The sequence below is a fragment of the Aquila chrysaetos genome, chromosome 15 (assembly GCF_900496995.4).
Source record: "Aquila chrysaetos chrysaetos chromosome 15, bAquChr1.4, whole genome shotgun sequence".
NCBI lineage: Eukaryota > Metazoa > Chordata > Aves > Accipitriformes > Accipitridae > Aquila > Aquila chrysaetos.
The window spans coordinates 30,375,360-30,400,523 of record NC_044018.1 but is presented as its reverse complement, the minus strand read 5'-3'; the positions used below and the strand labels follow the sequence as shown (position 1 = coordinate 30,400,523).

Here is a 25,164-nt window from a genome sequence, read left to right as displayed (position 1 = left end):
AGCGGTAAATCCAAGGGTTGAGTTTCTGTTACCATGATTGTTATTTAAATGCAATGGAGGAGCTTTCTCAAAGCCAAAAAAAAAAAAAAAAAATAATAATTATCAGAGAAGAAGGAAAAAAAAAAAAAAAAAAGAGTGAGAAAAGCTGCAGTGTCCCCATTTGGTCCAGGGCTTTGGCCAGAAGATGGTGGGGGGAGAGTTGGGGCTGCCAGCATGGGCTGGGGGGGTCTTGGGAGGGTTAGGGTCACCGTGGTGGGGGAAATGGGGTCCCCAGCCCTGCTAGGCACAGTCCCTGGTTAAATACAAGTCACCGATTCGGTGGGGGGGCTCTGTCAGCCAGACCCCGGCACAAGAGAAGACACAACCGTCGCCCATGCTGCAGCATGAGGCTCTGCCAGCACCGGTGCAGCATGGCGGCACCAACTCTGCCAAGGGGTGCAAGTAAAGCCAGACCCTCCTTAGGGGTGGGGGGGAGCTGCCCCACAGCAGGGGCCAGTGGGGAGGCTTCATATGAGACGGGTCCCTCCGCCCCACAGCCACAGCCCCGGGAGCAAACGGGTCCCACGCTGACCCACGGCCCTGGGGGCTCCCCAGAGCCCCCCACCCTGCAAGCAGGACCCCCGGGATGGGGGCAGAGGGGGGGAGGAAGCCTGGCCTGACCCCAAAGCCCCACAGACAGAGCGGGGTGCTCCTGGGCAGGTGCTGGGAGCGACAGGATCCAGCCTTGGCTGGGCAAACACCAGCTGCGGTGCTGGGACCCATGGCGCAGGCGGTGCTGCCCTCCGCAGACATGCTGCCGCATTGGGGTGTCCCCGCTTTGGGGTGTCCCCTTGTCCCACAGCACCCTGACCAGAGTCGCCTGCGCATCACCCAGGGGTGCTACCTGCCTCTCTGCCCCCCTCCCCGGAGAGAGGGGGGGGTCTCTGTGGGGCCCCTCCACTCCACTACTGGGACCAATCGACCGACAGCGCCCGGTAACATCCTGACTCTCCCGAGCGTGGCCGCACCATGACCAAGGATTTCTCCAGCCAAAAAAAGCTCCTTTGGGAAAGCAGAAGCAAAACTAAATCAGCACGGTGCCTCCTTCCCCCTCCACCGCCCCCAAAGGCTTGGGCCCAACCGGACCGAAAGAAAAATAAAAAACCAAGGTGCATCTTAATGGGACATTTCCACGACTAAAGTGCAAACCAGAGACACCCCTCGCCTGCCGCCAGCCCCGGGGACAAACCGCGGAGCGAGAGGAGAGATTGACGGGTTCGACATCGCCAGCGCGGCCGCTCGCACCCCGACCGCGTCGGGATCACCGGAGGGATGTGGCTCGTGGGGCGGCCGCAGCAGTGACGCGCAACGGCTCTATGGGCAAAGGTGGAGTGGCGGGGAAGGGTCGCCGGTGGTGGCTTCACGGCAATCAGTGCTCCCCTCCCCCCCCCCCCCCCCATTCCCCCCCCTCCCCCGTAAAAAGCCCCCAGGCACTTCCTATCCTCCAGCAAAAAAAGGCCACCTAGGAAGAAATTAAGGACACTGCAGCTTTCCTTCCCCCCCCCCCCCCCCCCCCCAGCCAAACAGAAGAAACAGGAGCGGCGGGGGGGGGGGGGGGGGATTAAAAAGAAATCCATGACAGACCCCCTCGGAAAAATCCCGTGCTTTCCAGAGGTCTCTGGTTCCAGCTGGTTCGCCACAACGTGAACCTCCGAGGCCGATGCTGCCACCTCCTCGGGTCTCTCCCCACCCCAGCTCTACGGGGAGGGTGGAAGGAGAGACGTTAACGGGAACCCAGATTTACCAAAGCAGAGAGGGAGGTGGGAGAGGGAGGAAGATGAAGGGAGAAATCAGAATATTAGGTCGCTATTTGCACCTATAATACAAAGTGAAGAAGAGTTTGTTTTTTTGGAAGTTAAGTCCCCGGCTGATCTAGTTCCACTGCCTTCGGGATGGTGGTAACGGGTGTCTGGTGGTGGTCTTGAAGCATTAAAAAGTGCAGTTAGAGGGAGCTCTCGGGAGGGTTTTGGTTCAGACGGGTTTCTCGGTGTGCTGTTATGGAGGTGAGGTGTGGTGGACGGGGATGGAGGTTATATCTTAGCTCTTCCTCTCGCGCGGGCGCTGGCGGAGGCCACCCTTTAGTTGCTACAACACTGGCTCTTGTTCTGCTGGCTCTGCTCGTGCAGGTCCACGCCTCTGCTCCTGCCCGCCGCTCCGCTCGTGCTCTGGGGCTCGCTCTTTGGCAGCTTCTTGGCTGGAGGGGGAAGACAGGCAAGATGGTGGTGGGAGCGAGACGGGGGCTCGCTCTGCAGCACAGCCCCACTGCTGCTGTAGCCCAAGGGACCCGGCAGGACCCTGCCTCGAGCGCAGCAGAGACCCTGAAGCCACCCTGGCTGCATTGACAAGGCCCACGCGCTTCCCCAGGGGCAAAGAGCAGTTTCCCCTTGAGCTGCTCTCGCACTGAGCATCAGCCTTGGTGCTCAGCCCCGGTAGCAGCACCGCAGCCCATGGCACAGCTGCTGCCGGGCCACGAGGAGCCACGCTCACCAGAGGGCAGGACAGGCACCAGCTCTGCTCAGCCTCCCAAAAAGCTCGGGGAGGACAGGGGGAGCTGCACCCCAAGCAGACCCCCTTAGACCCCAGCCTCGCCCCCCCAGCCGCTCGCGGAGCCTCACCAATGGCCAAGAAGAGGTCGTTCACATTCATCGCCGTCTTGGCCGACGTCTCCATGAACAATAGGCTGTTGTCATCTGCGTAGGCCTGTGCTTCCTGGAAGAAACGCGAGCGGCCGGGTGAGGGTCCAGCAGCCGAAGCCCCAGCACATCTCCCGTGGTGGGAGACAGGCAAGGGAGCTCGCACCAGCCCGGCAGAGCTTTGGGCCAACACTTACTTCGTATTCCACCATGCGTTTGCTGGCCAGGTCAGCCTTGTTGCCCGCGAGGGCGATCACGATGCTGGGGCTGGCTTGTCTCTGCAGCTCCTTCACCCATGTCTTCGCCCGTGCAAATGTTTCCTAGGAGCAGAGGTGGGAACTCAAGGCTCGTCCCACCGCTGTGCTGCAAGGCGGGTGTCTTAGAGGGACCCCCGCCATGGCAAGAGCCACCCCCGACTCCACGCGAGGAGACGGCCCCCAGTGGAGCCACCCCTGGGCCGCTCCCGGGCAGTTTAACCAAGGTGCCTCACGCCTGGTAGCCGAGGAGCCCGGATGGGGACCCTACCTGGTTGGTGATATCATAGACCACGATGGCAGCTTGTGCCCCCCGGTAGTACATCGGGGCCAGACTGTGGTATCTCTCCTGGCCAGCCGTATCCCAGATCTCAAATTTTACCGTTGTGTCATCCAGGCAGACAGACTGTGTAAGGAACGCCGCTGTCGGGAGGAACAGACGGCGTTAGCATCGCGTTAGCCACCCCCGCTGTGGGCAGGAACCCTCCCCGCACCCCCAGAAGGGACGTGGACCTGGGCGCACCCCGACTCCACAGCCGGCTCCAGGACCGTCTGGGTGGAGGAGGAGCCCGTCAGTCGAGCCCGTTTGTCACACGGAGCCCAGGTTGCTGAGAAAAAAATCCCAGCTGCTCTGCGCAAGCAGTGTGCTTATCAGGGGATTGGCAAGGACTCCTGTGCCGAGGGACCGCCGCGTCCACTGAGGCGTCACCAGCCACAAGACCACAGGACGAGGTGTGGGGACTGTGGCTAGAGCCCAGCTCGCACACGGAGCGCCAGCTGCCGAGCGCTCACACACCTAGTCGCTGTACCATGGCCGCAGGGTAAGGGCTCGGAGCCCGACAGGGGCTCATATTTAACGGGAAATAAAACCAGCGCAAGGCAAAGCCATGGCAACGGGGCTGCGGGCTCCTGACAGCATTACTCGAGGGTGCGGGACTACCCATGACGGGTGCCTCTCGCCGACTCACCGCCGATGGTGCTCTCCTGGTACTCGTGGAACTGGCCCTTGACAAAGCGCAGCACCAGGCTGGATTTCCCCACCGCCGACTCGCCCAGCAGCACCAGCTTGAACTGACAGATTTTACTGGCTTGGGACTGCCCGTTTGGCCTGGCGGCTCCTCGGCTGGTCATGGCCTGGGTGCTGCTGGCGCCGAGCGCCCTGTTAACTGGAGAGCCGGGAAGGCACCGAGGCGTCCGCGCGGAGCTGGGTGCAGGGTGCAGGGTGCTGGCCTTTGATCCACTCGGCTGTCCTGGAAGGAGGAGAGAGTTGTCGGCGTGCTGAACACACACGGTGCAATACCCCCACGTCCCCCTGGGACCGTACCACGTCCACGGAGACAGGCTTTGCCGAGCTTTAGCAGGGAAAACTCTTCTCGCCTCAAGCTAGAACACGCTCCTCGTTACAGGGTCTTTCCCTAGGGTCTCTCCCCCCACGCAGGGTCTTTCCCCAGGCGCCCCGCTGCCGCACGTGGCGCAGACCTGCAGGCCACGGCTCCACTCCCCGAGCCTCTGTTCCAGAAGGATTTCACGGAGCAGTAAATCGGTTGGTAGGAGCTAATCCGTGAGCCAGGCGGACGGGATCCTCGCGGCCGAGGAGGCTGGGAGTGAGTCAGCAGTCCTCCCAGCCCTCCCGCTCCCGGCCGTGGTGAGCAGCCCCCGGGCCAGGACACACCACGCAGCCCGAGCCGGGGCAGCGGGGAAGGGGCAGCAGGAGAACGGCTGGCCGGCAGCGAGCAGCTCCAGGCCTGGACCGCTCTTGTTTATGCGGCAGCTGGGGGAGATGCCACAACAGCTCTGGCTGCCTCCCCGCCAGCCGGCTGGGAGGAGGGGTTGGAAACAAACTCCCCAGCTCTGCCTTAAAGTTCCTGAGCCATGGTTTGGTTTTTTTTAATCCCTGTTTTCGCTTTGTTTTCCACGCTGGACTTGAGCAGCAGGGGTCTGACAGAGCCACTTTGGCTGGAGGTGTGGACTGTATCCCCCTCCAGGATAAAGCACGGCCGCAGGCAGCCGGCCGCACGCCCCACCAGCACCAGCACCAGCACGACGTCAGCTGGGCGGCTCTGCCGGGCTGGAATTGCCCGCTGCCCCACAGGCAGCCGGCGCTCACGATCCCTGCCCGCAGAGCAGGCTGCCCGCTCAAATCCAGGTGTCAGCGAGATCAAACACAGCATCCGGAACAACACGGCTCCACAAAGCCCGAGGGGGTGGGCACTGGGAAGGGGCACTCAGAGAAGAGACAAAACCTGGGGGTCACTGGGCAGCCGGAGTTTTGGCTTCTGTGGTTCACACGCCCAGAGAAAGTGGGAGAATGCAGCATTTGTATTTTTCTTTAGGAGCTAATCTCACTCTCCCTTGTAACACTCCAGTCCCAAGGTTGCGGGGCTGCAGCAGAGATTTGTCTGCGCCGGCGGGGCCAGGCAGGCAACTGGACGAGGATTGCAGAGACCAGAACCAACAAGCGGAAAGTTGTTTGTTGCCAGTTCCCCTTCCCCATCTGCCTGAAGACGTAAGCAGGGCTAAAGCCAGACAAGCCCAGCAGGAAACGCTCACTAACCACAGCACTTGTGCAGCACGGACCTTGGCCCAGCCATTCCCAGACCCCTCCAGGAGAAGGGGGTCGCTCTCACCTCCCCCCGAGGCGCAGCAAAGCCCTGGAAACACAAACTCATCAGTGCGACACTTGCCCGGGCACAGGGAATGCTGCCTCCCTCCTCTGGCACTGCTCGGGAGAGGGAACGGCTCGGCAATGGCCTCGGCAGCGGCCTCGGCAGCATCCTAAGCACGGCTCGGCATGACCCGCCGGGAAGCAGCTGCCGGGAAGCAGCCGGTGCAGCCCAGCCTGCCAGACTCCTGCCAATTCTCTTTGGTTTGATCCAGAAAGGCATCGGGAGAACTCACACAGGATGAGGCCAGGCATGAATGAAGTTCAGGATCACTCCAGCCAAGCGTTACTCTCACGAGCTTAGAGGCAGGGCTGAAGATTTTACAAGTATTTACAACTATTCTGAGCAGAAATCGCCATCCCAGCAGCAACACAGCCCACGACAAGGCCCGGGCAGGGAGCAGGACCTGCTCCAGCAGCAGCACCAGGACACAACGATCGTTTCAGCTCCAGCCACCCTTGAACCCCAAAGCGTCAGGGAGAGCCCAGCTGCACCTCACCAGGACCAGCCACCGCAGCTGCCCCAGCACCTCACGGCCACCCAGACTCGGTGCGAGCCCAGCATGGCCACGACCCGCAGCTCAGCCCTCGGCCTTCCTCTGCCAGCGAGACCAGCTCCTTCCCTCGCCAATATTGTGCTCCGAAGCAACTGCTGCTGGAATCTGCTTTGGGAAGAGATCCGCCTCACCCTCTCCAACTCTGTTCTCACTTTCCTTCTCCAGCTGAGCCCGGCGCTGCCAGGGCCGGTCCCTTCCGCAGGCCAGGAGCAACAGCCTCGCTCCCAAGCTGGCCCCAAGCATGCCCTGGCTCCCTCCTTCCTCGGGGTGACTTCCCTGCCAAAAGTGCTCTTCTCACCCAGCTGTGCTGCACCCCACTGCTATGTCGGCAGCAGCCCAGGCTCCTGGCAGGTGCAGAGGTTGAGGGCGCTCACACAGACCCCAGCCACAGCCCCAGTCCCACGACACGAGGCAGGAGCTCAGCCCGTGGGGAACTCAGCACCACCACGCTGTTAGATCTCCACCACCCGCTTGCCGGGGATTTACACCACCGTTGTCCTGCTCTGCAGCTTCAGCTGGAGCCTCATGGCAAGTGCCTGGAACAGACTCTGTGCTTATTTATACGGGACGAACTGCCAGGCACCCACAACTGCGGGCGAAAGGCTCCAGCTTGGAGGGGGACGGTCCCGGCACAGGTGAGCGGTGAGGCCCCAACACAGACAGGGACCAGCCGGGACCCCCGACCGCAGGGACTGGCAACAGCTTCACCAGGCACCTGGCCTCATGCCACACCTCTCCGATGGCAGCCGTTTGGCACAAAGCCCAAGTCACCTTTTCCAGGACCTCAGGAGCCATGTGGATCCTGGCCATCTGCAGACCCCCGGCATCGCGTGGGTCTCCTCATCCTCCTACTCGGGACAGCAAGGTGGGAGCTCCAGGGAGAGCTCTGCATGGAGCGAGCTCCTGGACGAAGCCATCACTGTCCCATGAAGCCACCGGCTGCTGGGAGCACTCCAGCGTTTGCTGGAGAAACAGCCCCAAGGCTTCGGCTGTCCTCACCCAAGCCGCTGATGTCCAGGGCTGGACGGCTCCGTCCTTGCCCCACTTTGCTCAGCAGGATCCCGAGTCACTGCCCAGGCACGGCTGGCCCTGGAAGGAGCCACTTCTCCTGCCCAGGAGCTGCTTCAGGACAGACACGCTGAAAGCACAGTGGCATGAAATCCCGCCCACACCAGGGCTCCAATGAGGGATTAAGGAAAATACAACCACCTGAATTCAGCTTCCTTCAGACGAACCTGGGCTTCAGAAGATCCACAGACCCCTGGAACAACCAGATATTCCCACTAAAACATCACTGCACCAGGTGAAAGTTGACTATACGTCGATCTATAGAAGTCTGCAGCTATTTTTGGCATGCTTTTGTGTCACCAGCAATTACTGTTAGCTGCTGGTTGAGCGAGATTTATGGTGCGACACGGCAAGCACCAACAACCACGAGCGGAGCTAGAAAACTTGCCAGGATGAATCCACTCCTCCCCTGCCGCGGCAGCAGAGGCTTTCCCTGGCTGAAGGGCTGTGCCCGCGCTGGCAAATGGGTCGACCGATGCCTGACGAGGTTCAGGGAGTCTGAGGCCGCCTCGCTCCGTCTCCTCCCAAACGCCGCCCAGTACAGCCCTTCCCAAACAGGATCCCAAATGCTCCCACAGCCTTCTCGTGCCGCCGGGACGCAGCGTTCGGAGGCAGCATCTCGCACGCCTGCCCAACCACCGGCTGCCCGCATCACCGGGCCTGCCAGCCCCCGCGGCCGAGTACACCGAGGGCCGCACTGGCTGAACCGCGCTCGGGAGAAGGGGGCATCCTTCACAGGGGAGGGTTGCAACAGCCCGTCTGGGCTAACTGCTTTCCTGTTGCCAGCGATACTTTTCCTATGTCCCAATCGCACTCGAGCAACCACCCAGAGGCGCGCGGGGGCTTGGCCCGCCGCGGATTCGCCCAGCCAGTGCTGGAGGGCTCCTGGTTACGGTGGGAGCCCAGCCTTTGCCATGCAGGCAGACAGCTCGGGCTGAGAGAACTCCGGCTCGCGGAGCAAAGCTGCGCCGGTACAGGCCAATGAGCATTGTACAAAGTCATCCCATGGCTCTCATCGTTAGGTATCCTTCCTTAATGAAATATTAAGATCTTGCAACTCAGCCAGCTCCGACGGCTCGGTGACGTGAAGGTGTCGGTGAGTTCCCACAGAGGATGGTGGAGACCCAGCTCTCCCCCAACCCACGTGGCACATAAAGCCTGCCGGTCACAGCTGCCATACACGAACCATCGCGCGGCAAAGCCGGTTCACAGCCCTGGTCAAGGGACAGGCTCCGGCCCTGCTCAGCCGCATGCCATCCCCCCACGCTTCAGCTGAGATAGTGCCGACACGGGCTCAAGGCCACCCGGGCGAAGCTTCCCATCCTCCCAGGAGGGATCCAGGCCCCGCTCCGGCACCGACGCTGCAGGTGCCCGTCACAAACAGCGAGTCCTGCACGGACTCGAGGGATCCGGCCTGGCCTGACGCCCACAGCTGGGGGCGGGGGGGGACAGGGACAGCACAGCTGCCGGAGATGCCCTTTGGAAGAGGAGCCCGGCAGGCGGCTTCTTGGAGAGGAGAACAGCATCTATCGATCCGCTCTTCCACGACAGTGCCGGGTCCCTCCAACCTCCACCGATTTGGGCAGCTCCCGCCCTGTGCCGGTGGGCTTGGCGCCAGCTCGGGCAGCCCCAACTGAGACCCTGTGTGCCGGGGACAGGGTCACTTGCCCCCTTTTTTCCCCCCCTCAGGGTGGCCGAAGCCACAGCCCAGGAGCCAAACCCACGGACGGGTCAGCGCCTCCGGCGGATTTCCTCGGAACCAGGCGAGGCTCAGGAAGCCCAAGCTCCGGGCGAAGATGCCGGGGAAGCCCCCGCTACTGGAGGAGCCGTGGCTCCGACATGGAAACCGCTGGGAGAGTCGAAAAAAGCGTCAGACGTGGGTCCCGTTAGGGCGGCCTGGGAGACGGGCAGCCCCAACGCCGAAAGCCGGGGCCTCTCCGGAGCCTCGCACCCTCTGCCCGCACCCACCGGGACGGCTCGGCCTCGCGATACACCAGCCTGGCTGACACGGAGGGTGGAACGGGACGCGGGACACCCCCCCCCGCAGCCCCCTCCCGAGGAGAGCCCGGTCGTGCGGGACCCCGACCCACAGGAAGGGAACGGCGGACCCCCACAGCGGGGGCCGGGGAGTCTGGGCGGGCAGCTCGGGGCCCTGGGCCTCCCCCAGAACGGGCGGCGGCCGACCTCCCCCACCTCAGCCCCAGCTCGGCCTGGGGGTACCCGACCCCCTCCTCCGCACCCCCGGCCCGGCCCCATCCCCGAGACCCCCCGAAACGCCCCCAAGCCCCGCCCGGGCCCCGGTACCTCGGCGCCCGGCCCGGCCCGGCCCTCCCGTCGCAGCCCCCCAAGCGCACAAACAGCGGCTCAACCAAACCCTCCTGGCGCGGGCGGGATTAAGAGGGGTTTCAGCCAATCGGCGAAGAGGAACGGGGCGGAGGGCACGCCTCTTCCTCTCGGCAGAGCCAATGGGAAAGGGGGGAGAGGGTCAGCGCCCCACCCCGCGTCAGAAAACCAATCGGCGGCGGAGAGCGGGCGGATGGGCAGTAGGCTGGCCAGTAGAGGTGAGGAGAGCGGTCGGCCAATGGCCGGGGAGGAACGTCGTGAAGAAGGCGGGGATTGAGCTGAGTGACGGGGCGTGAGGCCAACGGGAGGCGCCGCCCCGCGGGGGGGCGGGTACCAACAACAAATAAGGTGACCTAAGGGGGAGGACCCCCGCAACAGCGGGGGCCAATCGGAACGCGGGAAGCCCCGCATCGTCCAATCAGATGGCAGAAGGCGCCCGACTCGCCCAACCCCGAGGCCAGCGGCGCGATGAATGACGCGACCGCTGGGCGATGCCTCGCGGCCAATCACAGGCGCTGCTTCTCGTAATTGACAGCCCGCGGGACCGCAGCCGGGAGGGCGCGGGGGCCGCTGGGAGCCGCGACCTCTGACCCGCCCCCGGCGGCGGCTCCGCGTCCCTGAATGCGGCAGCGCCCTCGCCTGCCGGGGGGGGGCGGAGCCCGGGCCGGCCAATGGCGGCGCTCCAGAGCGCAGATGGGCGTGGCCACCTAAGGGCGTGGCGGAGGGGAGTCGCCTAGCCGCGGTGGGCGGAGCCAAGACCCGGGGAGCTCCCCACCAACTTCGGGGGGGGGGCCTAGAGACACGGGGGGGCTCCGGGGGGGCCAGGCGCCATTCAGGGCCCAACACCTATGGGGGGGGGACGGACACAGGTGGGAGAGGCCCGTCGGGGGGGCCTGGGGGGGGGACAGGTCCCACGGGGTGATGGTGTCACGGCCAGCCCCCCCGCCCCACATACCCCCCCCCGCAGGCGCCACACACAGTTTGACATTCGGTACGAAATTGCAGAAGTTACAAAAGTCGACGAGAAACCCGCGGCGGGGGGGGGGGCACCGGGGCCCCGAGTGAGGGTGACAGTGGGGGGGGGGGGTTCTAGGGGACACGCTTTGCAGGGGAACCCCCATCACACCCACCCCCCCGGGGGCAAAACCCCCTTCCCGCTCCTGTAGGGCAGTGGGGGGGAGTGTATGGACCCCCCCCGGGGCTTCACCCCCAGCCGGTGCCGTGCTGAGGGACAGTGGGAAAGAGGAGGATGAGGATGGGGGAGAGGAAGGCGCTCACCCCCTGCCATGCCGGTCCCAGGGCCCCCCCCCCCAAGGGGCCATAAGTGCCAAAAGTCCGAGCAAGGGTGGGGGGGGGCCTCACCACGCTGGGGAGTGGAGCAGGACAGTCCCCGCTCCCTGTCCCTGGGGGGGGGCCAGCTGCGCTCCAGGGGGGCCGCGGCAGCCGGGGTGGGGGCTCTGCCCAGAGCAGTCCCGGGGGGGGGGGCAGGTGGGAGGCGCAGGGGGGGTCCCGAGCCCCCGGGGACGGACGTCGCCTCTCACAGTGCGGGGACGGGGGTTCCATTCAGGAGGGGGGCACGGCAGGCAGCCCCCGCCCCGCCCCAACTCCAGACCCTTGGTGGGCAGCAGGCAGCTGCCGGTCCCATCCCGAGATCCCGGCGAGTGCGGGCAGGGTCCGGGGGGGACACGGTGGGGCCGCTCAGAGGCGCAGGTGGGGGACGGCCCTGGTGACGTCGCGGAAGAAGGGGTGTCCCAGCGCAGCCTTGGCCGAGATCCGCTTGTTGGGGTCGTAGTGCAGCATTTGCTGGGGGGGGGGAGGAGAAGGGAGGGAGGGGGGGGACGGTGAGGGAGGGGGGGTCCCCATCATCCCCCGCGTCCCCCCCCCCCCCCGAGCCCCTCGCTCACCGCCAGCAGCTTCCGTCCCTCCTCGTCCAGCGGCGGCACCACTTTTCCGAAATCCTGCCGGGCCCATTTGGGGAAACTGGGCTTGTAGTCGGGCATGGCGGTGACGCCGGGCCAGGCCGCCTCGTCCGGCGTTCCCAGCGTGCGGAAGATGCGGAAGAGCTGGTCTATCTCCGAGTCGCCGGGGAACAGAGCGCGCCGGGTTATCTGAGCATGGGAGGGGGGGAAGAAGGAGGGTCTGCCGGGGTCCCGGTGACTGGTCGCACCCCGAGACATCCTGCCCTTTCCAAGCCAGAGGTCACCGGACGGCAGACGAGGCTAGGCCCCCCCCACCCCAGGGTGGGGATCACACGCAGCCCCCACCCCGTGAGCTCTCACGCCGGCCCCTCGTGACCGTGCCCGCGGCGGGAGCGGATCCCGGTTTCCCCGGGGAGCGCCGGACGCTGTGGTCAGCCGTGTGACATGGACCCGGAGGTGGGGGGGGGAGCTCATATGACGCCCGGCCGGCGTGGCCCCCTCCCCAGCACCCACAAAGCCCCTTTTATTCCCGGGGTGCTGCGGCGGGCATCAGCACCGTGCCCCGGTGACGTCAGGGCTGCGCCCCGGGGAACCGCGGTGTCACCGGGACGGGATGGGCAGAACCCACCCGGCAGATTCTGGGCTCGCCCCGATGCGCGGGGAGCTCGGTGTCACCCCGGGGGGGGTCTGGGGGGGGGGTTGGGGCCGGGCACCCCCCTACCCGTCACCTCGAGGTCGGTCACCCACCATCTCCGCAAAGATGCAGCCCAAGCTCCAGATGTCGACGGCCGTCGAGTAATACTTGCAGCCCAGGAGGATCTCGGGGGCTCGGTACCAGAGGGTCACCACCTGCCACGGCGGGGGACACGATGGGCAACCGCGTCCCGTCCCGTCCCCTGCCAAACCCGCCCCCCCAACAGCCCCCCGTCGTCACGTTCCCCCCCCCTCGACACCCACCTCGTGGGTGTAGGTGCGCACGGGCACCCCGAAGGCGCGAGCCAGGCCGAAGTCGGCCAGTTTGATGGCGCCGTCGGCGTTGATGAGCAAGTTTTGGGGCTTGAGGTCGCGGTGCAGCACGCGGTGCGCGTGGCAGAAGGCCAGGCCCTGCAGCAGCTGGAACAGGTAGCTCTGCGGGGACAGGGGGCTTCAGCGGGGCCAGGAACCCCCCACCCCGCTCCGCCGCCATTGTGCTCCCCCCCCGGCACCTTGATGAGGGGCAGGGCGATGCCGCTGATGGAGGAGGAATCCATGAACTTCTTCAGGTCCTGGTGCAGGAACTCGAAGACCAGGTAGAGCTTGTTCTCCGTGTGGATCACGTCCAGCAGCCTGGGGGAGCGCGCATTGCCTGGGCCGGCGCCGGGGTGGGGAGGTGGCGGCCACTGGACCCCCCACGGCCACGGCTCCCCACGGGCGTCCCAGCAGCCACAGGGTTTTGGCACGGCCACGGCTCCCCACGGCCACGGGTGTCCTGACAGCCACTGGACCCCCCACGGCCACGGCTCCCCACGGGGGTCCCAGCAGCCAGGGGGTTTCAGTACAGCCACGGCTCCCCACGGCCCCGGGGGTCCCCCTGACCCCCACCGAGGCACCACCGGCACAGAGCCAGGCCCACAGCACGGCTGGGCTCTGCAGACCCGCCCCACCCCACCCCCGGCCCCATCGCTCGTGGGGTCCCCCGGTGTCCCGTGTCCCGTCCCCCCCACTCACTTGACGATGTTGGGGTGGTTGAGCTCCTTGAGCAGGGAGATCTCCCGGATGGCCGTGCTGGGGACGCCCTCGGTCTCCCTGCGGGGAAGGCGGGTCAGTCCCGGTCCCCGGTGTGTGTCCCCCCCGTCTCCGGTTCCCGGTGCCCCCCCCCACTCACGTGTCCAAGCGGATCTTCTTGAGTGCCACCACCTCCCCCGTGACCTTGTTCCGGGCTTTGTACACGACGCCGTAGGTGCCCTCCCCGATCTTCTCCACCTTCTGGAAGTTCTCCATGGGGGGGCACGGGGGGGACACACGGGGACACGGGACCGGGCAGCGGCCCCGACGGGCAGACCCCGGGGGGGGGGGGGAAGGAGGGGGGAGGGGAATGCCCGAGGGCGGTCCCGGGGTGGGGGGGTGTGTCCGTCCCCGGGGGGGGGTGTCCCCGGGGGGGGGGGATGTCCCCGGGGGTCCCTGGGGGGGGGGGGGGGGGGTCCCGGGCGCGCGCGCGGCGGGTGGAACGATCGCGGCCGCCGCTTCCCCCCCGCGCGCAACAATGTTCCCGCGGCCCCGCCCGCGCCGCTTCCCGCCTTCCGCTGGCCACGCCCCCCCCGCCCCGACCCATTGGCCGGGATCGCGGTGTCGTAGCGGGCGGCGCGGGAGATCCCTTAAAGCGACAGGCGCGAAGGGAAGGGGGGACCCGGGGCGGAGACGCTGCTGGGTCACCGGGCGGGGACGGGGTCGGGACCGGGACCGGGACCGGGCACCGGAGGAACCGTCACGGGCTCAGAATCGGCCCCCCACGGGCGGGGAGGCATCACGGAGGGGAGGGGGAGTACATACGGGACACGCGGGGTTTTCGGGGTGCTCAGGGGTCCCGCACACGCCGTTCCCACGGGCACGGTCCCGCACACACCATCCCACGCCCGCAGACCCCCACGCGGCTGCCGGGCACGGGTGGGGACCCCCCCCCATCCCTGGGTGGGACCCTCCCGGCTGGCGCTGGGGCCGGTTGGGAGCTGGAAACAGCCCCCCGCCCCCCAGCAGGAATGGGTGGGGGTCCCTGTGTCTGTCCAGGATTGGGGTCCCCCTGTGTACATGCGGGATCGGGGTCCCCCTGCCTGTGCACCCCACCCTGCAAAACAGGGTGGCCCGGGGCTCGGTGGGTGGTGGGTCCCCGTTGTGTCTATATGGGGCCAAATCCGTGACCCTGGGGTCACTCAGACAGTGCTGAGAGTGGGGGGCAGCACCCCCCCATTCCCCTCCCCAAGCTGGGGGGGGAGTGTCTCTGTGTCCCCCAAGAAGGACCCCACCATTCCCACCCCCCTCCCGGGCAGAGCCGGAGCGTGTGACCGGGGGGCCGCACACACATGCACACACGTGTCCCCACGCAATTCAAGTGGGGGGGCCAGGTTCCTTCCCCCCCCCCCTTTTTGGGGTGGGACTATGCAAACGAGAACCCCTTCATATCCCCCCGTCCCCGTCCCCTTCGCCTCTCTACCCCAGCGGTGCCCGAACGTGGGGGGAGAAGAGGACGGTGGGACCATGAGGGTGCACGGGGTGATCGCGGTGTTGGGGACCCTCCTGGTCTTGGCTACGGCTCAGCGGCGTAAGTAGGGTTGGGGGTCCTTGGGGGCGGGGCCAGCATCCAGAGCTTGACATGGGAGCTGTTGGGACAGTCCCGGCCGGTGAGGGGGCTCGCAGGATCTGGGGGGCAGCTCTCGCCCCCTCGCCGGCCGGGACCATCCCCATGTCCCCGGGGATTATGGGGTCCATCGGTAGGAGCAGACCCCCCCTCTCAAAGCCAAATCACACGGGGAGCAGGATTAGACCCCGCTAATCCCATGGGTGGGGGCTGCTTGGAATACACGGAGGAGGCTTGTTGTGGGGTCCCCGTCCCTTTGTGGGATGCTGGGGGAGACCTACAGCCCTCCAGGAGTGGGGTGGAATGTGGGGGTCCCCATCCCTCTGTGTTGGTGCTGTAAATGGAGAGGGGACCCCCACCCATCTGTAAATGGGGGACCCCCATCTGTCCGTGAGGGAGGGGAGACAGAGGGGACCCGGTAGCCCCCTGCGAGTGAGGGGACATGGGGGAAACCTGGCAGCCCCTTTGGAATGGGGGGGGGGCATGGAGGGGACCCGGCAGCCCCCTGCGAGTGGGGGGCCGTGAGGAAGGTGCTCAACTCGTCCTGCCCGGGGCTGCCAGCACCGGCTCAGCTGAGAGTCACATGAAAAGGCTTTGGGCAGCGTTCGACGCCATGTGATGGGCTTTGCCCCGTGCGTGGCTTGGCCCGAGCCCGTCACGTGGACCCCAGGGTCCCCAAGGGTCCCTGCGGTCGGGGGGGGGACCCGGCCGGACGCCCCGTGGGGTCGGCAGCGCATCACCGGGGGTCTCCCCGGCCGGTCGGGGTGGTTGGCGGCCACCCCGCGCCGGTGCTCCGGGTGCCACACGCACCCTCTTGCCCTTCTACCGCAGGAGCCGGTGGCCGGAGCCGTGGTCGGAGTCAGCCCTGGAGCGGGCGGCCGGCGCCTTTCCGGAGCTGGGACTCGGGGCTGTACCGGCCGTGGCAGGAGGGGACGCCGCGACAGCGGGACTGCTGGCGAGGTGGGTGCCGGGACGGGCGCCGGAGACCGTGCTGGCCTTCGGCGCCATCCCTGAGCCACCGTCCCCGTGCCTGGCAGGTGGCGATGTCACCTTCGACATCAGCAACGATGCTCCCACCATGGCGGGTGCCGAGGCCACCTTCTCCATCGCCCTCCGCTTCCCCAGCACCCAGGCGGTGCTGCCCGACGGCCGCGTCGTCTGGAGCCAGAACTGCACCGTCAACGGTCGGCGCCCACCCAAACCCCCCCCCCACAAGCACCCGGACCCCCCACCCCGCGCCCCCCCCTCACCCTCTGCTCCCCGCAGGCACCCGCGTCGCCCAGGGTGAGCCCGTCTTCCCGGAGCAGCCGGCCGAGGGCACGGATAGCGTCTTCCCCGACGGGCAGCCGTTCCCCCCCAGCGCCGGGGGCAAGCGTGGAAAATTCGTCTACGTCTGGTGGACGTGGGGTGAGGCCGGCACCGACCTGCGCCGGGGTCCAGGGGGGTCTCCGAGGCGGTGTCTGACCCCCCCGTCCCACAGGGCGCTACTGGCAGGTGGTGGACGGTGCCGCGTCCCGGCTGACGGTGAGCACGGCGGGGGTGCCCCTTGGCTCCTACACCATGGAGGTGGTCGTCTACCACTACCGCGGCCGCCAGAAGTTCATCCCCATCGGCCGCGCCAGCACCCAGTTCAGCATCACCGGTGGGTGCCGGGGATGGGGGGGTGGCAGGGGGACCCCAGCAGGGAGGGCGAGCTGACGGCACCCCGTGTGTGTGTCCCGTCCGTCCCCCCCCCCAGACCAGGTGCCCTTCGCGGTGGACGTGGCGCAGGTGCAGGACACGGCGGAGGGCGACGGGCGCTTCGTGCGTAACCGCCCCGTGGCCTTCACCGTGCGGCTGCACGACCCCAGCCGCTACCTGCGCGACGCCGACATCTCCTACTCCTGGGACTTCGGGGACCAGAGCGGGACCCTCATCTCCCGCAGTGCCACCGTCACCCACACCTACCTGGAGACCGGGTCCTTCGCCGCCCGCCTGGTGCTGCAGGCGGCCATTCCCCTCAGCCCCTGCGGCACCTCCGCCGCCCCCGTCGTGGACCCCACCACCGGCTCGCCGCCGTCGGCGGGACCCACGGCCACGCAGCCCGTCGGCACCACGCCGGGGGGGCAGAGCACCGCCGGGACGCCCAGCACCGGTAAGGGAGCACGGAGCAGCCCCCCTCTCTACGGGTGCTGGGTGTCCGGGGGTCCCAGGGGTGCCCCCTGCGAGGGCTGCCCTCCCCATCCTTGCTCTGCTCGCAGTACCTGCAGCCTCCGGCTCGCCAGCGGAGCCCACGGGGGCATCGGTGGCCGTGCCCTCGGACCCCGCCATCACTGAGCCCTCGGACGCCACCGTCACCGAGCCCATCCTCGTGGCGCTCAGCACCCTGGCGGATGCTGCCGGCGGAGCCGCGGGTACCGACCCCGCTGCCGTCTCTGCTGCGGCGTCTGCGGACCCCCTGCTCCCCACCTCGGCGACTCCAGCCGGGGACGTGCTGGGCACCTCGGCCCCCGCAGCCACGGAGGGAACAGTGGCTGCAGGTGGGTGCTCCCCCCAGGTCAGGGGGTGACGGGCTATGTCTCGGGGGTCCCCGAGGGCTCAGTCCCCCCCTCGCCCTTCCCCAGCCTCTTCCCTGCCTACCGCTTCTCCTGCAGATGCGGCCACAGCTGGAGCCACGGTGGGAGCCACAGCTAGAGCCACGGCAGCAGCCACAGCTGGAGCCACGGTGGGAGCCACAGCTGGAGCCACGGCAGCAGCCACAGCTGCATCTGTAGCTGTGTCTGCAGCTGGAGCCACAGCTGGAGCCACAGCTGAATCCCTGGTTGAAGCCACAGCTGGAGCCACGGCTGGAGCAACAGTGGGAGCAACCGTGGGAGCCACGGCTGTATCCCTTGCTGCTGCCACAGCTGCTGCCACAGCTGGAGCCACAGCTGGAGCCACAGCTGCCCCCGACAGCACTGCCGAGCCGCTGGTGCTGGTGAAGCGCCAGGCGCCAGCCGCCGATTCCACCGGCTGCATCCTGTACCGCTACGGCACCTTCTCCACCCAGCTCGACATCGTCCGTGAGTGCCGGGCCGGGGGGGCCGGAGGGGGGGGGCGGGGGGGGGGGGGGCTGAGCCCGCTCCGACACCGCGTCCCGTTGCAGAGGGGATCGAGAGCGTGGCCATCGTGCAGGTGGTGCCGGAGAGCAGCGAGAACAGCGTGGAGCTGACGGTGACGTGCGAGGGGAGGTGAGGGCAGCCGGGGCTCCGGCCGGCGGCCCCGGCACAGGGACGGGACCGGGACCACCACGCGTTGGGGCTGGAGGTGGCGGGGGGGTCCGCAGCGGTCTGACCCCTGCCCGCAGCCTGCCCGAGGAGGTGTGCACCGTGGTGGCGGACGCCGAGTGCCAGACGGCGCAGACGCAGACGTGCTCGGCCGTGGCGCCGGCCCCCGGTTGCCAGCTCGTCCTGCGCCAGGACTTCAACCAGTCCGGCCTCTACTGCCTCAACGTCTCCTTGGCCAACGGCAACAGCCTGGCCGTGGCCAGCACCCGCGTCGCCGTCGGAGGTGGGAGCGGGGCCGGGGGGGGGGGGGGGGGGCTGGACTGGGGGGGGGCGCGTCCCGCGGGACCCAGGGGTGCTGAGCTGCCTTTGCCCGCAGGCGCTGCCCCGGCTGCCGGCAGGACCACGATCTTCGTGGGGCTGGTGCTCATCGCCGCCGCCCTGGGCACCGCTGCCTACACCTACAGGTCAGGCTGGGGTGGGGGGGGGCATACCGTGGCGGCGGGGGTGGGGGCACGGTGGCATCCGGGGTCCACCGTGACCTGGGGACCGCCGCCGCGGTCCCGCCGGTACCGGCGCTAACCCTCTCGCTGCGTCTCTGCCCCACAGGCGCGTGAAGTACAGCCCGCTGCTGGCCGCGGCCCCCCCCGGCCCCCCGGCCCCGGGGCTGGCTGCCCCCCAGCTCTGCCCTTCGCCTCCTGCTGCATCAGGTCTTCGGGGGGGCCCCCAGCGGCGAGAGCAGCCCCCTGCTCCGTGCCAACACCGTCTAGGGCCCCCCCCCCCCACCCTGTGCCACCCCCCCGCCTGGCCCGAGCCCCCAGGACCGGGGGGGGGGCTGTGGGTGGTGGTGGGGGACGCGTGGCTCCGGTCTTGCCACCACCGAGATTAAAGGCTCAGCTCAGCCGGGGCCTCCGCCTGGTTGTGTGTCTTGGGGGGGGGGGGGGGGGTTTGGGGGTCCGGGGCACCCGCATTGTGGTGGGGGGGCCGGGGCTGAGCCCACTGCCCCCCATGGTCGGCACAGCCAGCATCAGTCTCACCACCAGCTTTATTACTGCAAGAGGCACTTGAAATTGGGGGGGGTAGGCAATAAATAGGGTGGGGGTGCCCGGTGGGGTGGGGGGCTCCAGCCACCGTGGCACACACAGGCACAAGGGGGGGCCTCGCGCAGCCCCCCCACCACCCTGGCATGGCACCCATGGGCTCCGAGCACCCCTGGGTGAGGGGGGGGCACAGCTGCTACCCGCCCCTGCTGGGAACACATGGATTGGGGGGGGGGGGGGTTGGTCCCACGTCCCCTGCCCGGGTGCAGCTCGGGGGGTTCTCCCCCCCCCCCATCCTGGGCTCCTCAGGCCTCGGGGGGGGCCCTTCTTAAGGCCGAAGAAACTGGAGGAGCGGGGCGGCGCGGCCATGAGCATTGGCGTCTGGTTCTTGTGGGTGATCTTGATCTGCAAGAGAGAGGCTGAGGCTGGGGGGGCCAAGGCGGGGCCCCCCACACCCTGGGGGTGTCCCAAGGTGCTTGGTGAGGGTGGGGGGCTGCCGGCTCCCTAGGGCCTGGGAGGGCGGGGGTCCACATACCGTGCAGGGCGGCTGCATCCAGGGCTCCCCATCGATCTGCATGGGTAGGGGCTTCAGTGTCCTGCAAAAAACACCCCCCCCGGCTCAATCGCTGCCATGGCCTGTGCCCCCCCCCCCGCCCCGGTCCCCCCCAGCTCACCGCAGGGTGATCTCAGAGCAGGTCGCCAGCCGCTTGCCCGCGCTCTTCAGCCCGGTGTAGATCTGCCCCATCTCCAGCACCCCTTCCAGCCCCACCACCTCCAGCCGCCGGTCGCTCAGATCTGGGGGGGGGGGGGAGCAGAGTTGGGGGGTCAGGGCGGCGCAGGGGGACAAAGAAGGAGGAGGAGGAGGGTTCCCCGCGCCGCCCCACGCACCCTGCACGCAGGTCTTGAGGGTCTCGGCGTCGGTGATGGCCGGGGGCTGCCCGGCGCTCGGTGCCTTCCTCGCCTCTCCAAGCGCCCGCTTGGTCTCGCCCCAGAGGTTGGAGCCTCCGTGCATGCTGGGGATGTTCAGCACCGCCAGCCCCGCCAGGGACCCGCTCAGGTCCAGCGGGGTCCCGCAGCACTTTTGGGGGGCAGGGGGGGCACGTCAGGGTAGGGCAGGGCAGCCCCGGCCCCCCCCAACCTCCCGCCCTGGGATGGGGGACCCCTCACCTCCACGCTCAGACACTCCTTGAGCTTCTTGCAGGTGGCAAAGATGGTTTCGGAGGTGGCGAACTCGAGGTACCACAGCTTGTTTTTCATCCTGGGGGGAGGGATGGATACGACACGGTGGGGGGGGGGCCGGGGGGGGACACGGGGACATGCCATGGGGACAGCCCCGTCCCAGCCCCCCCACCTGCTGTTGAACTTCTCAGGGTACTTCTCCCGCATGACGTGGAAGCGATGGGCGATGGAGGCATCCTGGGGGGGGGCGCAGAGTGGGGGTGAGGTCCTGGGGGGGGGGGCTGGGGGTGTGATGTGCCCCCCAAACCCCCCCTCGTCCCACGCACCACTCCGATGGAGAAGTAGTTGTTGATGATCTCGTAGGGCACCGGGTCCCCCGCGGCCGCCGGGTCCTCGGGCAGCACCTGCAGCCGCCATCGGTCCATCTGCACCAGGCTGCTGCTCTCCATCTCCCGCAGGATCTTCACCAGGTCCTCCCCCGTGTACCCTGCCATTGGGGGGGGGCCAGGGGATGGGGTGGGTGGGTGGGTGGCTGGGGGGTGCGTGTGCGTGTGTGTCCCCCCACCCCATCCTGCCCCACTCACCTCCCCCCCAGCGCAGGCAGCGGGCCAGGTCGTTGCCGGTCCCCAGGGGCAGCACGGCCACGGGGGGCCGGTGAGGCAGGTTGGCTTTATCTGCAAGGAAAGGGGAGGGGTCAGGGGGGGCGAGGAGGGGTCTGGGGGGGGCAGCACCCACCGGCGGGGTGGGCAGCACCCACCGATGGCATCCAGGATCCAGCCCACGGTGCCATCCCCGCCGCACACCAGGATCCGAAAATCTGGCACGTCCCGGAAGAAATTGAGCCTAGGAGGGAGGGAGGGATGGAGGGGGGGGGGGGTCAGGGCAGGGTTGCCCTCCCCCCCTCCCCAGGCACCCCACTGCCCCCCCCCAGCTCCACTCACCCGGGGGTGGGTCCTCCCTGCTGCAGGTTATAAACCTGCCGGGGGTTGAGCAGATACTGGAACTTCCGCAGCACCCTGGGGGGAAAGGGGAGATGGGGGGGCTGGGGTGGCCGAGGGGGGGCCAGGCGGCCACCCCCTCCCCACTGGGCCACCAGAATGAGCCCACTCAGAACCCCCAGGCCCCCCCTTACCTCTCCCCCTGCTTCCCTCCGCTCTTGGGGTTGACGAAGACGAGGAGCGGGTGGGTGTTGGGCAAGGGGCTGACCTGCAGGGTAGCCAGGGGGGGCGGGGGGTGAGGGCTCTGCCCTGGCCCCCGGGGATGGGGGGGTGCGGGGGGGGAAGCGGGGAGGGGGACACCCTGCTCACCCGCAGCGCCTGGCCCTCAGGGGTGGTGAAGACCTGCGGCATCTCCTCCGCTGGCGTCCCGCTGCCGTCCCTTTGGCTGTCCTGCCTCTCCTGCCAGCACCGGCGGCAGCCCTGGCTCAGGGGGGGGGCCTGGGGGCACAGCCCCCCTGCAGGGGGTCCTAGCAGCATCCGGGGGGGGAGGCACTCACCAGCAGGACAGGGTAGATGGCGGCGGGGGGCAAGATGTGGTCCCGCAGGATCCCGCAGTCGCAGGTGGGGGGCACGAGGGGCAGGCACTCTTCGTGGATCTGGGGGCAGAGCGGGGTGAGGGGGGCCGGGGGGGGCCAGGAGGACCCCCCCCCCACTGCCACAGGGATGCGCCCACCTTCAGGTGACACCAGACGCAGTGCAGCCCCGTCAGGCTCTGGAAGCTCTTGATCTTCTTCTGGCACTGGCCGCACTTGCCGGCCTCGCAGCCGCCCTTCACCCAGATGTGAGCCTGGACCTGCGCACGGCCCCCCCGCATCACCCTGCGTGTCACCCCCCCGATGGGGGGCCGGGGGGTGGCTCAGGCACTGGGTGTGTCGTGTCCCCCCCCGTGTGGGGCGGGAGGGGTGGATGGGTGGACAGATGGACAACTGCGCAGCCAGATGCATGACTTGAGACAGGGGCGGATGGACGGACAGGCGGACAGACGGGCGGGCAGAAGGAGGTGGCTGGGTGGGGGGGGGGGAGCAACGGGCAAGAGGCCAGAAGGACGGGTGGGTGGACGGACGGACAGGCAGATGGACGACGGATGCGCGGACGGACAGGCGGACGGACGGACAGGCGGATGGACAGATGGATGGACAGGCGGATGGATGGACAAGCGGATGGACGGACGGACAGGCGGATGGATGGACAGGTGGACGGACGGACAGGTGGACGGACGGACAGACAGACGGACAGGCGGATGGACAGATGGATGGATGGATGGACAGGTGGACGGACGGATGGACAGGCGGCCGGGGGGGGGGCCACTCACGCCGGCCTCCTTGCGGGACTTGGCGTAGGTGCTGATGCAGCTGGGGGGGGCCCGGCGGGCGCAGCGCTCGTGAACCGTGAACTTGCAGACTGGGGAGGGGGGGGGGGGGGACGGGGAGGGGGCGGGGCTCAGCCCAGGCCCCGCCCACGCACCCGGTTCCGCCCACCACCACCACTCCCCCCCCCCCCCCCCCCAATCACAGCACCACCACATCCAGCCGGTCAGCCAATAGCAACCCACCCTCACAGCTGAATGGCTGGTTTTCAGGTGGGTGTGGCTTTTGCACCGACCACACCCATATGGGTGGGGCAGGGCGGAGCTTTCCCCACAGGTGGGGGCAGCGGAGGAGTCTCCTGCCACAGCTGGATCCGGAGCATCCCCGTCCCTGTCCCCATCCCCATCCCCGTCCCTGTTCCCGTCCCTGTCCCTGTCCCCATCCCCATCCCCGTCCCTGTCCCCATCCCCATCCCCGTCCCTGTTCCCGTCCCTGTCCCTGTTCCCATCCCTGTCCGGGTCGGACCACCATCCCGGTCCCCACCACGCCCCCGCCCCGTCCCCACCCTTGTTCCCATCCCGATTCCTGTCCCCTCCCCATCCCCACTGCATCCCCATCCTGCTCCCTGTCCCCACCCTTATCCTGGTCCGACCGCCATCCCTCTCCCATCCCATCCACGTCAACCCCACTGCATCCTCATCCCCATCCCCATCCCATCCTCATCCCCGTCCCCATCCCCACCGCATCCTCATCCCAGTCCCTGTCCCGGTCTGACCGCCGTCCCCGTCCCCGTCCCCGCTCACAGGTGCAGCACAGCCCCTGCTTGCGCAGCCCCACCAGCAGCGTCTCGCACACGTTGCAGTACACGGGGCGGTTGAAGTGCTTCAGGCGCCACATGTGCTGCCCGTCGTCCTTCATGTGCTGGGGGGGCGGAACGGACACGGACACGGACACAATTAGGGGGGCCCCAGCCAGGCAGAGGGGGGCGGGGGCCCGGTGCGGCGGCACCCCGGCACTCACCACCTCCAGGCCCAGCAGCACCAGCAGCGGGATGTTGGTGACCCCCCCGCGGAGCCACTCGGCCAGCGACACCGTCCCGCTGCCGTCGTAGTCGATCTCCCGCATCATCTCCTGCAGGATCTGGGGGGATGCGGGGCTTCAGCAGAGGTGGGGGGGGACACGGACGGCCCCCCGCCCATCCCAGCATCCCGGCCCCGCTCACTGGCTTCAGCTCCGTGACGTCCCAGTCCAGGTACTGGGCCACCCGCATCATCTGGGTGATGATCCGATCCACCTCCTGGGGGGAGAGTGTCAGCGCGCGGGGGGGCCCGGCCGCAGCCCCCCCTGCCCGGTGCTCACCGAGCTGTCCAGGAGACCGTTCCCGTCCTTGTCGTACAGCTTGAAGGTGACTGCGGGGGGGGACAGCGGTGTGAGGTAACCCCGGCAGATCCCTGGGGACCCCCGAGCTGCCCCCCCCCCACCTGGGGGGACCCCCCCAACTCACACTCCAGCTTGTCCTCAGGGCGTCCCCCCTCCAGCAGCGAGAAGTAGCAGGAGACGTCGTTAATGCAGACGAGGTCGCTGCCTGTGGGGAGAGACCGTGATGAGACCCTGGGGGTACGCTGGCTCCCCACGACACCCCCCACCTCACCGGCCCTCCCCTCACCATCCCGGCTGCCCGGCGGTGCCGCGGCCCCGCTCTGGAAGGAGGCGAAGAGATGGCGGCAGAGCGGCTCCGGAATGTCGTCCGCCTCCAGGTAACTCCTCAGGAACAGCGTGAACCCCTCAAAATCGACGCACTGGTGGGAGTGGGGGCAGAGTCAGGATGGGGAGTGGGGGGCAGCATGCAGCCCCCCCCCCCCCCCCCAGCAGTGCCATTCCCAGGAACACACCGGTGGGGTGCCGGGGCCTCACCTCTCCCTGGCGGTGCCGCGACAGGGTCCCGCCGCCGTAAAAATCCTGCAGCACGTCCTGCACCTTCCTGCTGCTGTCTGGAGAGCGGAGACACCGACGAAACCGTTCCGGCGCGTGCACACGCGTGCGCCCACCCCGGACACATGCGTGCACCCACCCCGGACACACGCGTGCGCCCACCCCGGACACACGCGTGCAAGTGGGCAAACGCATGTTGGCACAACGCGTGAGGCCGCCCGCACGCGCCCGCGTGCGGAAGCCGCCGCCGTGCACGAGGCTGCCGCGGAACGCGAGCGTGCGAAGCCCGCCCCGGGTGTGCGAGGCCGTGTAAAGCCCCCCCACCCATCCTAGAACACACACCCCCCCCCATACTTACAGTCCAGGTATTTCTGCAGCTGGGCAAACTCCTGGGGGCTAAGGGTAGCCCAATCCCGGTTTTCCTCCATGGCTGCCTGCGGGGAGAGGTCGTGATAACGGGGACGCCCCCGGGCCTGCGGCGGGTGACGGGAAAGGGGGTGCGTTGGGGGCGGATGCCCCCAACGCACCCCCTTTCCCGTCACCCGCCGCAGGCCCGGGGGGGGGGGTACGGTTCCGCACAGAGCCAGATGCCCGTGGCGAGGGGGTGGGGGGGATGAATTTTGAACCCCAGCTGGCAAAAAAAAAAAACCCAAAAAACCC

General features: G+C 68.1%; 4 protein-coding genes across 5 annotated transcripts; 1 reads left to right on the top strand and 3 right to left on the bottom strand.

Annotated features, from left to right (window-relative positions):
- Positions 1–17: 17 nt before the first annotated feature.
- Positions 18–9,631, bottom strand: RAB5B (RAB5B, member RAS oncogene family). 2 transcript variants are annotated; one of them, XM_030036957.1, is made up of 6 exons: positions 9,518–9,631; positions 3,895–4,176; positions 3,198–3,349; positions 2,870–2,992; positions 2,655–2,748; positions 18–2,233 (listed from the first exon to the last, which is right to left on the bottom strand). In XM_030036957.1, the coding sequence occupies exons 2-6, from the start codon at positions 4,055–4,057 to the stop codon at positions 2,118–2,120; spliced, it is 648 nt and encodes a 215-aa protein (XP_029892817.1). In that variant the 5' UTR covers positions 4,058–4,176; positions 9,518–9,631; the 3' UTR covers positions 18–2,117. The 2 variants fall into 2 exon arrangements, with proteins under 2 accessions (XP_029892817.1, XP_029892818.1); XM_030036958.2 differs by lacking the exon at positions 9,518–9,631 and adding an exon at positions 4,251–5,115.
- A 985-nt stretch (positions 9,632–10,616) lies between these two features.
- CDK2 (cyclin dependent kinase 2) lies at positions 10,617–13,505 on the bottom strand. The gene is made up of 7 exons (XM_030036949.2): positions 13,340–13,505; positions 13,183–13,260; positions 12,681–12,801; positions 12,433–12,603; positions 12,223–12,324; positions 11,461–11,664; positions 10,617–11,359 (listed from the first exon to the last, which is right to left on the bottom strand). The coding sequence occupies exons 1-7, from the start codon at positions 13,453–13,455 to the stop codon at positions 11,255–11,257; spliced, it is 897 nt and encodes a 298-aa protein (XP_029892809.1). The 5' UTR covers positions 13,456–13,505; the 3' UTR covers positions 10,617–11,254.
- A 1,132-nt stretch (positions 13,506–14,637) lies between these two features.
- Positions 14,638–18,954, top strand: PMEL (premelanosome protein). Its single transcript, XM_030036902.2, is given in 13 exon segments — positions 14,638–14,770; positions 15,638–15,766; positions 15,844–15,990; positions 16,073–16,213; positions 16,287–16,448; positions 16,545–16,940; positions 17,047–17,325; positions 17,440–17,847; positions 17,931–18,015; positions 18,132–18,334; positions 18,428–18,515; positions 18,658–18,682; positions 18,684–18,954. Coding segments are annotated over 13 exon segments (2,262 nt in total). The 5' UTR covers positions 14,638–14,706; the 3' UTR covers positions 18,819–18,954.
- DGKA (diacylglycerol kinase alpha) lies at positions 18,942–24,961 on the bottom strand. Its single transcript, XM_030037120.2, has 23 exons — positions 24,863–24,961; positions 24,487–24,563; positions 24,239–24,371; positions 24,077–24,157; positions 23,932–23,981; positions 23,795–23,869; positions 23,593–23,712; positions 23,376–23,493; positions 22,578–22,666; positions 21,939–22,058; positions 21,763–21,861; positions 21,575–21,664; positions 21,400–21,473; positions 21,209–21,283; positions 21,025–21,110; positions 20,852–20,941; positions 20,594–20,754; positions 20,440–20,504; positions 20,256–20,346; positions 19,977–20,166; positions 19,763–19,883; positions 19,624–19,684; positions 18,942–19,493 (listed from the first exon to the last, which is right to left on the bottom strand). The coding sequence occupies exons 1-23, from the start codon at positions 24,930–24,932 to the stop codon at positions 18,942–18,944; spliced, it is 2,688 nt and encodes an 895-aa protein (XP_029892980.1). The 5' UTR covers positions 24,933–24,961.
- Between the last annotated feature and the right edge of the window lie 203 nt (positions 24,962–25,164).